This window comes from Gasterosteus aculeatus, chromosome 16 (assembly GCF_964276395.1).
Source record: "Gasterosteus aculeatus chromosome 16, fGasAcu3.hap1.1, whole genome shotgun sequence".
NCBI classification, from domain to species: Eukaryota; Metazoa; Chordata; class Actinopteri; order Perciformes; family Gasterosteidae; genus Gasterosteus; species Gasterosteus aculeatus.
Genome location: NC_135704.1, coordinates 10,790,795 through 10,803,480, shown reverse-complemented (window position 1 = coordinate 10,803,480; position 12,686 = coordinate 10,790,795). Strand labels below are relative to the sequence as shown.

The following is a 12,686-nucleotide window of genomic DNA, read 5'->3' as shown; positions in this document are numbered from 1 at the left end:
GACAACGGAGAGAACAGCACAGTGATTCGTTAAATGTGTGAGGAATCACGTGGCTATATATTATATATATATTTGTATACATATACTCCATAAAATGGTCTGCTAAAAGAATTGGCCATTCGGCCACAATATCCCCAACACACGTCGTCATCCCTTAAAGTGGTACTTTTAATTGTGTATTGATTAAATCATGATGTTGTCCGTCATGTTGAGTCCAGCCAGCAGTGTTTGTAATTAAAACATATGTATAATAGCAGTTAAAGTTATTATCTGTCAGAGTTTGATTAATTCAAACCTTGTTTGCTTGTGTAACTCTAAGGTTCCCTATTAGTGGTGATAATTGAAATTGCCAGCATGCCATCCAGCGTTACAGTTTTTTATTTGATCTCATTGATAATCAGTCTCACAATTCATTCGCCATCAAAGAAGTTGGCACTGACTTCTGGGGTGTTGCCAAATTAATCAGGGCTGAAATCTTAAGGATTATAACTGTTAAACTTAATTCAAGTAACAACCAAGTAACAATCAAGTTGAGCTAACTATTTATGATTTAGATATTTACATTATCACAATGTGAAATAATAAATATATATAAATATACTATTACAAATGTTGGCTTTTACATTTCACGCTACAGCACTGGATAGGTATAGTTATTGTGTTTTGTCTTTGGTTTTATGAGACACTCCTTCCTAAGTTGGAATCCTAACAATACAATCAATCAACAGCAGCACCGATATGACAAATGGCCAAAGAGATCTACCAGCTACCAGCTGCTGCTTACATGCACAACACATCTATGGCACAATGGGAGCCAATTCAGACAAACACTCTTGAGTTTTGAAAATATCTACTAGAGGGGTGACTGCGCCAAAGCTGTTCAACATTACATCGTTATACTCAAACTCTATTGTGGGATTTTATCATTCCTCGCATTAGCAGAGAAAAAAAATAGAATTTCTATTTTTCACAGACATGTTGCAGTATACCACTTAAATAAACTCTTTGTTACTAAAAAGGAGTTTGTCTATTCTCATTAACTTGTCTAATTGAGCTGAGTTATATTGTATCCAAAATATATTTTTTTCTACATTTGTATGACAAAACAAAAATATATTTATATTTCTGTTATAAAACATGATAAATAACTCCTCCGACTCACCAAAAATAGATTTTCTCTATTTCTCAGTCCAGTGTTTTCCTTTTTTAATTGGTCACTGATTAGCTGGAAATACATCACTTGGAGAGGAAATGTGAAGGACATTTGTCTCTTCTTTTCTGGTATCATCTAAACAGATAGCTAGCTTAGCTTGTTGATTAAGCTAATGTTACGATAAAAACAATCGCTTACGAAATAATCTCTATTATGTATACTGCGTATTCAGGGTTTTTTTCTTTTCTTTTTTAAACATTTGCAATAAAAGTCAAATGTCACATATTGTTAATAAGAAACAGCAGAATACATTGCTTCAAACTAACATGCCAGATATCTTAGTTCAAAATCACCCTTCCACCATCCACCACGGAGTTAAAATGTGGGAACGCCGCATGTTTTAGAGTTGACAAAAAAACAAAACTACATCCTGTTTCCACGGAAACACGCGGACCCGGAAGTTGTCCTCGTTCCGCGGGTCTTTCGGGACAAAACAACACAGCACGTCAGTGTGCAGAAATGGCGGGTGAGTTTCCAAACGCGTTCGTGCTGTAAAGCCGCTTTTATTCCCTCTAATTCACTGAAATGTGGACGGCTGGCCTTAAAGCAGCACCCTGCCGGTTGTCTGCGGAGAACGTTGCTAAGTTAACGTTAGCTTAGCCAGCGTCCCATTGCAAAGCGGCGGCGGCCTGGCATGCTAGTAGCATGCTAGCAGGCTGTCATAGCACACCGTGTGTTTATGTAACGGATGGGTCTGCGGTTGAACGTGTATTGATGGATTCGGTCATCTTTAAGGTGGCCTCGCTGCATTTCCCCCTAATATATTGTGACGTACACCACATATGCTCACGTTTACCGTAAGGGATAGTTGGTCACGTTAGGGAAATCTTTCTAAAGCAGCTATAATCGCCAAAACACGGTCTATTTCACGCCATTCGTGCCCCCGGCACGTTGCTCCATAGAGAACACAGGTGCAGCTGATGTAGCTGATTGCAAGTTGGCATTAAGGGGGTTGCTTGTTCTCTCTTACACGTTGCTGATGACATAACTAGCGCTTTCTGGTGTTCTGCATCAGGCGTTAGAGGTGGAAAATATTAGTGTTAAAAGCCGTTTGAATGAACTATCCACTTGGTTTGTGTCATGTGTGTTTTCAGCGGTAAATACCATGGAGAAGAAACTGGCTGAATACAAGTGTGACACCAATGAAGCTTTATGCTTAAAACTGGGTATGTTGGTTTTTCTCTTAATTTCTGTTTTTGTAAGGGAATCCTAATATGTGTGCAGTGATATTGTTTTGTAAAATCGGTTGACATTGATTCCACAAGGTCTTCCCCTCAGTTCGCTTTCCGGAGGATGTCGAGGATGATAGCACCACATTCCACCCGGAGTACAGCCACCAGATCTACGGGGATGAGTGAGTACTTTGTCCTCATCCTGACTCGGCCTTACTTATTATGAAACTGTTTTCCATTCATCTGCTGCCCGTTTTACAGCTGATCATCTCGTATTTTCACTTTTTTTTTTTTTCTTGTTTGTTACCCTGTTTCCACACGTATGCCTCAGGTTTTACATTATCACTCGGCAGCACCGAGTGTAACTTTACAAACACACACAGTCAACAACTGTTTTGTAGACGATGGAGGGAAGTTTCTTCTCAGGTATGCAAAGACAAAAAGGTTTGCATGAACACCGGTTTGTCTTGCTTGTGGTATTGATCTCGCAGAAATGCTGTTAAGAGTCATATTTGAACGTGATTGCTTCTCACTACATTATTGGCAGTGACACCTGTGTCAGCTGTCGTTACGCTCTAAATTGCGTTTCCAAATTATTCAATACTAGGATTGTTTTTTGTTTTTTTTGCACTTGCTGCAATCAACTCAAAGGGAATTCAGTAATTGGAGCATTAATTATTTCAGCAAGCGTAATTGCTAGTAAAGCTCAATCACAGTTGCAAATGGCAAAATAGATTTCAGCATTTAACGGCCAGTGATGTAGTGGTGAGAGAAACAATGCATAAGTGGCCAGACCAACAATAAGCATTTACCATTCACTAATAAAAGTCATTTAATAGGAATAATCAGATTGCTGTTACCCTAGACTGCACACTATATAAAAACGCTGCAATTTTATTTATTTTTCTGAATAAAAGACACTGTCCTAGTTGTTGTAAAACCTTGAGATTTTTAATCATTCCAATCACTTTGTCCACAGTGAGGTCGCTTTTGGATACAAAGGTCTTCAGATACAGCTGTTCTACACCGCTGGAAACCTGAGCACCCTCTTCAAAGTGAAATATTCCTCAAAAGTCACTGAGGTGTTTGATTGTGTGGAGGTAGGACCTGTATTTGATTGTTTCTTTTTATTAAATTTAAAGGTCTTGGAAACTTTAAATGTGATTGTTGTCGAGTGATCGCTGCTTACCAAACTCATGTCAGCCATGCTGTTTAGTTATTGCAATAATTATTGGTAACCAGGTAAGCGATGGGGGAAAAAAAAGTCAACTGTCCTCCAGTTTAATGTAAGCTTTTAGTCATTAGATGGTTTAATGAAAGGCTCTTATCTGATGTTGCAGATATGACACACCATTGTAAATAAATCTGAACAATCAAGAGAAGGTTGCAGGAAAAACACCAGATATTAATAATTAAAGAACTTGTGAGGGGAGAGAGCTGCGATCGACTCAAGCATGATGCAGTGATAGCAAAAGGCATTGTACACCAAACTGGGTGTGTCGACTCGAGATTTAAAACAGCTTACACAGGTGAATGTGTGTGTGCGTAAGATAACGTATGAGTGTATGCAAATGTGTTTTGGACTTTCCTCCCATACATGAAGTTGTTTTCCAGTTTGGTGGAGAAAATACAGCCGAGTCTGCCGTTTGCTGTTTTAGCGCAATTAAAACAGGATAATGAAACCGTATATTGCGTAATGATAATAGCACAATAAGCAGTATTCCCTAACTGTTTTTTTTTTTTTTTTACAAAAACAAATTAAAGTACAGCAATATACGTTTTTAATCATCTGAAGTTTAGTAAGTCAAACTTTTTTGAGCAGGGCTGCTTTACTGAGTTGTCGCCTCCATAATTGCATGAGATGAGGACCGTGCGCTCCATTGTTGTCTGCTGCGAGATATCAGACCAATGGTGCTCTTTTGTGAGCAGTTCTTACCGCATCATTATGCTGCTTCTTGTACTGAAGCAAGTCTCTCTGGGTGGTAGCATTATTCCTGAAAGAGATCTCTTGGGTTGTTGGACTAAATCTCAGCCCACCATGGCGCGCTGTGCCAGAACACTAATCCCACTCCTCCCCGACGGAAGAGAGGGGTTTTTAGAAGGTTTTGTACGTGGGGTCTAATGTGAGGGATTGATTTTTATCTTTTTTTTACTTGAGGTTTGTGTGATTGAATCAGCAGGAGGAGTAATAATGTGACACGGTTGGAAATCTTGTACATATATATATTTCCTGGAGCAAATTGTTTGCTCGAGTCATCAGCAATCACAAACCGTTGAGGCTGAATAGCCGAGAAACATTTCTTTAACGCAAGACGACCCTTTCTATGTAACGATGAATACATGTGTTCACTTCATTCCTTTGCTAATGATTTGACCGTTAGTCAGACAGCTTAGTATGAAAACTTTCTGCCTTTTTTTTCTTTTTAATTGCCAGACATCTTAATTTACATATTATCAATAGCTGGTATTTGGACAAAAAAAAAAGGCCCGTAAAGCAAAATGCTTTAATGTACTGCAGGCTCCTCCTCTGAGACTTCACAAAAGGCAGCTTTGATTATTCCCCGAAGCTGTCAATGCAGCAAACATGCAAAACGACTACAAGAATCAGCCGGGGCCCCTTTTGGGGTCAGATGATTCAACTCCGGGACATCTGTCCTGTGTGGAAAGCAGCGGGGGCTCCCTCACCGGACAATGTGGCCTTCAACTGGTGGCAGCGGGAGCAACTTGTAAACTCGCCGGGGTCTGTTGTTTCTGTGGACGCACCCTAATTATACGCGACCCCTGTGTGACAGCGGTGTCTCCTTCCCGACAGACTTACTACGTTACTTTAGTCTCTGGTGGCGAAGAAGTGCAATAGAGCCACCTGACTGTTTTTTTTGGGGGGGGGGCCGTAGTTTGGAGCTGATATTCCAAAGTGAAACACGCTGGCTGGCTTACTGTCTGTGTGTGTGTGTGTGTGTGTGTGTGTGTGTGTGTGTGTGTGTGTGCGTGCGCCACTACTTTGGTGTTCAGCGTTGACCCCTGAGTGTTCACCTTGTTAAGGGTTTGAGTGCAGCTGGTGTAGAGGTAGAGAGCGAGGGGAGCGCCAGAGTTCAGGCCGCATCTGAAGAGTGTTTGTCTCTGAGTGCATGTGGACGGTCGGGGTGCGACGCAGCTGGCGAGAGAAGAGAGCGAGGGGACGAGGGGAGGCAGGGATGGAGTTTATGCAGCTGCCACGTCGATACAAGGCTCTCATCATCGCATCACCTTGTCCCCTTTTTAAATCAGCCAAAAACACGCAGCGCTGGACCCCCTCACAGAAAACGCCGGTTTACAGTGCCAGAGCCTTTGTGCGCACGGGCCAGAAACGACCCGGCAGTCGTAGTCGCCGTGTCATTATTTCCCTTGCAGTCATAATCAACGCGGACGTGTGAATATTCTTTAACAACAACAAAAAAAAAAAAAAAATGAAGCCGGTACTTTACAAGTGATGTCAAACATTAAAAAAAAGAGTGCAGATTTTGGAAGCCGTACGGTCGGTGGAGTAGATTAGAGAGGAAATAACACCAACACAACAAATTAGGTAGTTTGTACTCTCTTTGTGTCTATTGTTAAAAATCAAAGACATTAACAAACTGTTCTAAAGGTACTTTGTTAAGTTATATTCATGCCAAACTAAGGCCTCTATTCTGGAAGGCTGTGCAATTTAGTGTCTAGTATGCCGGAGAGTGCTCGGGACAAGGGGACTTGTTTGTCCATGGCCCTTTAAGTATTGTCCTTGTTCCTTAGAAATGTGACTGAACAATTACAATGGTTAAGAGGCATTCAGCTGCAGGTGCATTACTTCCAGTTAGATATTAGCTGATGTCTGAAAAGGGGGGTGGCCGGGGGGGGAATTAGTACTATGTTGTATTAGCCTTTTGTAGTGCATTTTGCTCAGACCTTCTTCATTTCCCAGTTCTCAATGCTGAGCAGCGAGGGTCTCTGTGCTGAAATAATGCCCATCACACATGGAAATGGTGTGAAAGGGCTGCTCAGCAAAGTGTTCTCATGTCAATCCTTGTGGAAATGGATACAATGCAAACATTACAGCTGAACTAACCACAGGTTGCACTGAGTAAAAAGTCCGAGGGTCGGGCCCCTTTGTCTCCGAGGCTCTTTGAAAAAAAACGCGGGGGCAAATTCATTTGATTGGGTTCACTTGGCAGGATTAGAGGAGAGGCGTCTATTATGGATGCCCCAAAGGTTTGTTAAGTTGAGATCAATTCACAAGATTTTATTTCCCAGTGAGAAGCAGAAATGTGTTTATTGTGGCAACTTCATCACATATTCATGGTTCAACCTAAGTACTAAATGTACCTATTTAAGTGGCCTTTTCACCGGGTAGGAGCCCGCCGTGATCTCTGCTCAGCTGACAGTTTTAATTGCCTAATGGTTTCCTTTCATTGGCAACGGAACATGTATAATCCCAGTTATGTTCTATATGATGAACTCCTTTTCCCCCTAATTTAAGCACAGCAAGTTATATGAACATATCGTCTGTGTAGAAAACAAAGTGTTTTTAAAATTGAATTTCATCAGAAAATACCTCACTGGTTGCAATTATGGAAATAAGTCTTCTGCCAGGATGATTTCCCTTTTTACATCCTGATTTGTTGCTTTGGTTGACTGATTTAAATTCTCTGCACAATGTGTTATTTAGCCAGACGACATCGAGGGAAAGATCCGGGAGATCGTTCCCGCCGGGTTCACCTGCAACGCCGACGACTTCAGCTCGCTGCTGGAAAAGGAGGCCAACTTCAAGCCCTTCGGCACGCTGCTCCACACGTACACCGTCCACAGCGAGGAGGCCGGAGAGCTCACGTACCAGATCCACAAGGTACAAACCCCCGACTGCCACACCGGGTGTCGGACCGGAACTTCTCTCGGGTTGCCGTTGCTTCTGAGTTTTGTAAACCGTACCGGGCGTTTGCTTTTCGCCGCCTTCGTCCGCAGGCCGAAGTCACTTGCCCCGGATTCCTGGAGTACCACGAGCGCCTGCAGACCTTCCTCATGTGGTTCATCGAGACGGCCAGTTTCATCGACGCCGACGACGATCGCTGGGACTTCTTTCTTGTGTGAGTGCCCTCCTTAATTGACATCATACCCCCCCCCCCCTCCCCCCCACACACACACTCCTCGGAACTACACACCCTCCTCCATGCCCACCCCAAAGCCTTTATTGTGTCATTGAAAAACAAAGCCCCCCTTTGTGGCGCTTGTGACCAATTACCAGGCCAGTTTGATTATATTTCCCTCTGTAGGAGAATTGTTGATCAGGCAAGAGCTCCCTTTGTGCCGAAGGCCCTTTTCAGATTTTTCAGGGCCAAGGGCTGAATTGAATACTGTTGTCTTTTGAAACACTGAACAATGTCTTAACAGTAAAAAGAGCCTCTGCCAGTGTTTTCTTTACCCTGGCAACTATTAATACGGACAATGGGCAAAATGGACTGAAGTGATTTTGAGGAGCTCAGTCCCTCCTCCAACCCCTTCTCTTCCTCTAAGTTGCAGTACTCCAATTAAGTGCATAATGTATTCAGGTTGTAGCAGGTGTACCAATCGGGGCCGGGCTGCTCTAACATGCTGATGTGGGGGGGGTTGATGGGACGGGGGTGGGAACTAGAGCAGAGAGGCTAAAATGGACACTGCATGGGAGTGTGCCTGTAATTGACCTGTTTGCCTTTTGTGTTTTTATCTGCAGATTTGAAAAGTACAATAAAGACGGGGAGACTCTCTACGCGACTGTTGGCTACATGACAGTTTATAATTACTACGTGTATCCAGACAAAACCCGACCACGTGTAAGGTAATTGCCGGGGCAGCACGTGCCTTCCCATTCTTTTGTATGAAAAAGGAGTGGAAAATTATACATTTCTTTATCCTCTTCCCAAAGAGCCCAAATTACGGGCTTATATAGCCAACCATTCAGCCAGATTTCATCTCATTACCAATCCAGTGTGATTTGTATCCGAAAACAACTTTATATAGATCAGCTTACCATGTGATGTTTTGCATTGATGGATCAAGATAATGAACTATTAAATCCCGCTCTGAATTAAATCATTTCTCTTTCCGCTCAGTCGCCTTCGTAAACTAGTTTTGTGACTTATTTTGAACAAACGTGTTTTCTCACTGGCTCCGTGTTTGCGTGTTTGTCTGCCCTTTAACTGAACAGCCAAATGTTGATCCTGCCTCCGTTCCAAGGAGAAGGTCATGGAGCTCAGCTTCTGGAGGCAGTGCACAGATTTTACTGCAGGCTTCCCAAAGTGCAAGACATCACAGGTGAGCGACATGATTTTCAGCATTTACTGCACCGAAGAGGCGTAAACAAGCATTTGCTCTGAGATGCTTGCGTCACCCACAAACATTTTGAAAGATTTGTCGCTGCACTTGGGTGGATCCATAGTGTTCCGAGGCTCAATCGAAACGAGTTGGATCAAAGTAGTCCTCCTTCATGGAGACAGGATGGATGCCAGCGATGCATCCGTTCGGACGGGAATCCTTTATAAAGAAGAACTTTGAGACACTCAATAGGCAGAATGTTCCCGTTAACAGGTTTTCTGCCTTATATTTTAAAAATCCTGCCCTGTACATGAATGTTTCTCTAACACAAACATTCATGTATGCTGACAACTATATAAACGAGCCCCGTGTGTCAATTTAATTTGCCAGTAATTGGGGAAACCACTGTTCACTCCCTTTTGAATTTTGGGACTGTGTTTCTCTTCAGCTGAAGACCCGTCCGACAGCTACGTGAAGCTGAGAGACTTTGTGCTGGTCAAGTTTTGTCAAGGCCTGCAGTCCTTCTCCGCGGACAAGCTACACCTCGGCTTCTCAGCCGACATGGCCAAGGAGGCACAAGACAAGTTGAAGATAAACAAGGTGACGTATACGGCCGCAACCCGTTTGTTTCGGTGATCAATACATTTGTTTTCTCTTATCCATCATGGTAAGTTGCTTGGAACCCCAAGCCGGTAAAACCAGTCATCATATTTAAGATTTTCACGGAGCTTTTACCTGTGACGCTAGCTGGAAGCTAGCGGTCTGTAGCTGATGACCGTCAAACTTGCATTTTTCAGTCAAATAAGCCCGTGAAATAATCAAATTGCAGCCTTTTGAGACTAGAGAAGTCTTGTATCGCTAAAACTAATTCAGTTTGAACAAAAAGTCAGAATCCAGCGTGGCTTATCCCTTTACTCCACCGTTTCAACTCCAGACATGCCAAACTTCCAACATTGCCATGTTCACCATCCCAGTTTGCCTTAAACACTCTGACTCTGCTCTGTTATTGTCACGGGTCGACGTGGTGCTTATTAATCTGTGACGTAAATTCAACTCTGCGTGGCTCTTCTTGGAACTAAAAGGTTGCATTCATTATAAACTCTGAAAAGCTTATGGCGTCCTGCAGCAAATATGCTAGAAAGTTTCATAATAAGACACTGTTATATTTTGCACATATGTTTTAATAACCGTCTCCTCATTTCTACAGAAACATGCCAGGCGAGTGTATGAAATCCTGCGCCTGAGGGCGACAGACATGAGCGATGAAGAACAGGCCCGAGCGTTCCGCTTGGAGGTGAAGAAGAGGCTGTTTGGGCCGTACAGGGTGAGGTTTCAGTCATCGCAGCCTCCCTTTGGTCCACATTGTGGAGAGTCTGAATGTGCCTACCAAAGGATTTTCCGATTAAGTGACTTGCTGAATTATTATACAATATAATTCTACAACTGTCAACTCTGCTGCTTTCAAGAATCCAGTGTGCTGCCGCTCACCTTTTCTCAGCATAACATTACAGCCATTCAACGTAGGAAGCAAAGGGCCCCGTGCGTTGCATACAATACGGAGCCTACAGCTCGTACCTGTTTATCATGTTACCGTTTAGAACAGCAGAAAAAAAATTGATCTTCAGTCCCGTTCAAATTGACAGATTACTAGTGCTGTATTGTCGCTGCCACAATAGGGCGCAGCAGGCATCTGTGGTTCTGCTGCTGCCAGAGCTTTTCTCTATTCAGGCTCATGTCATTAGTTGGGATTTGCATTTCTTTGGGAGAATTTTTTTTTTTTAGCACAAATGTGTGTTTGAAGCACTTTGTCAAAAAGCTCTCTCTATTCAGAGTTCTGTAGCTTCACTTTGCAGAGCTTTTCAAACTTCATCAGAAAAATTGTGCAATTTCATAAAAATTGCCTTTTGCTGTTTTCTCATGTTCTCCTACGCAGGTTTTATTCGAGTTTCAGATATTTTAGAGTAACACGCTTAAGCCTAGTGACGAGAATATCCAAATCTTCTCTGATTCTGATTCCACTGGACTGACAGTGGGAAACACTGCGTGGATCCGTGTGCACCAACATAAAACACCCTGCATCCTGTTTGCTTGTGACAATTTGTTTGAGCTGCTCGCTGAGACTTTGCATTCCAGCCAAATTTTCTGTCAGCAAAGTTACCACATGTCTTTTTTTTTTTTTTAAAAAGGGGGCAGGGTTTGATGTGGAAATGACCTATGTGGTGGAGCGGGAAGTAGGAATTCCTTAGGAGAATGGCACGGAAAGATCTGGCGGCCAGATGCAGAGTGTTTTTCCTTCCCTGGGGAGCATGTAGTTAGTCGAATGGCAGAAGCCGCTGCTCTGTGGATGTTAGGGCGATTATATTTGTCTGCTCGTATCCCTAATTCCCAAGTGACCACGTCTGCGGGCAGGATACTTTCTTTTTTTAAGCAGCACATTGCGCTCAACTTAGTGAATCTGTGCTTAGTGCACAATATCCGAAACAAAAATTAGCCATTGGATTTTGCTGTAAACACTTTCCTCTGTCTCAATAAGACTGCTGTATAAACTGAATAAGAACACCAGACAAAAACATGACGGTGAGACGACCGTTGTCAAAGAAAAAGGTGTTCATGTTTTTCAGTGTGTAATTCTAATTCAACTGTCCAAATAAGATTGAAAAAATCCACTCTTAGTGATTTATTCTAAGGATTAGCTAATAAATCCATTCAATATTCCTCATGAGAAAGTTGTTACCAACCGCTGGCTAATTACTGAATTACCAGGCGCTATAATTTCCCTTTGACGTAATTGACGGGACTGATTTAACCCCTCGCCTGTGTGTGTCTATGCCGTCGGCACTGTGCAGAAGAATCAGAGGGAGCTGACAAAGATGAGGAAGTGCCTGCGGCCGGAGGAGCTGGTGTCCCACATGGATCAGATGGACACTCAGACGCAGCACGAGGAGCTGGAGAAGAGCTATCAGGGGGTCGTGGAAGACTACAGGAGAATCATCGAGAGGATCGCCACACAGGCCTGATGATGGGGACTCTAAAGCGGCGCCGGATCGGAGAGCTCGCCCCTCTCGGGCAAACGGGTGATCCGCCCCACCTGTACAAAGCCCACGTCACCACAGAAGAAACTCGGATTCATTGTGGCGGAGTCGGCGGGCAGACTGCAGGGGGAGACGGCGCTTTCCCAGCCGACGTTGATACTGTAGAGGAGTGTGCAGCTGGAGGGTTGTGACTTTCTGTTGGTCTCATTAGTGTAATCACTTTGTGTGGGATTGACTGATGCATAATATTTCAGAGGTGGTTGGAGGTCCTCTGCCCTGCAGAGAAATCCTGCTTCTTCTCCATTGTAAACACTTTTTTTAAGGATCTTTTTTCTCAAAAACAATTCTAAAATGTGTGTTTTGAAGCACTTCATACTGAAAATAAAAGAACATTTTGTATATTGCTCAAATGGTGTGAGTTATTGCAGATTAAATGAAAAAAGTTGTATTTTTATTTTTTACACTTTTGTTTGAACATTTGACACAAAATAAATGTATTTTGTTTAATATTAACACACAAACGTTCCACAGAGGAAACCTGAGTCACCTAAAGGAGGCCTAGTGTGTCCAGATGGTTTCAGGTATTTCAGGTGCATAAATCTCTTGCCTGACTATTTACTGGCACGTTTCAGTATGTGTTTTATATAGTTAAGCGGATTTATGCGTGTAATTTCATGCAGGCAGCCTCTCATGGCTAATTCAACTTGTGATTGGTGCCGATGTGGAGTGTTACACTAATGAGTATTATCGTGTTCAATTGAAAACCTTTGTGCCGCTGTTAGCCCGCTTGTGCAGATCACCGTGATGAATACTCATCATACTTTATGATACTTTAGCACATTGTCACTAAATTAAAGCTGCCGGGTCAATTTTCCATTTTTTTTCTCCCTCTTCACGCGAAACAAGACAAAACCTTGGAACCCTTCACATCTCTAATTCCGATTGATTGAATCCACTCGTGGACACAAG

The 12,686-nt window shown here is 42.8% G+C and overlaps 1 protein-coding gene across 1 annotated transcript; it reads left to right on the top strand.

Annotated features, from left to right (window-relative positions):
• Nucleotides 1–1,463: 1,463 nt before the first annotated feature.
• Nucleotides 1,464–12,127, top strand: hat1 (histone acetyltransferase 1). Its single transcript, XM_040201969.2, has 11 exons — nt 1,464–1,679; nt 2,308–2,379; nt 2,492–2,567; nt 3,365–3,485; nt 7,067–7,243; nt 7,360–7,481; nt 8,105–8,209; nt 8,579–8,685; nt 9,134–9,285; nt 9,893–10,009; nt 11,532–12,127. Exons 1-11 carry the CDS (start codon nt 1,673–1,675, stop codon nt 11,700–11,702), a joined length of 1,227 nt encoding a protein of 408 aa, XP_040057903.2. The 5' UTR covers nt 1,464–1,672; the 3' UTR covers nt 11,703–12,127.
• The last annotated feature ends 559 nt before the right edge of the window (nt 12,128–12,686 follow it).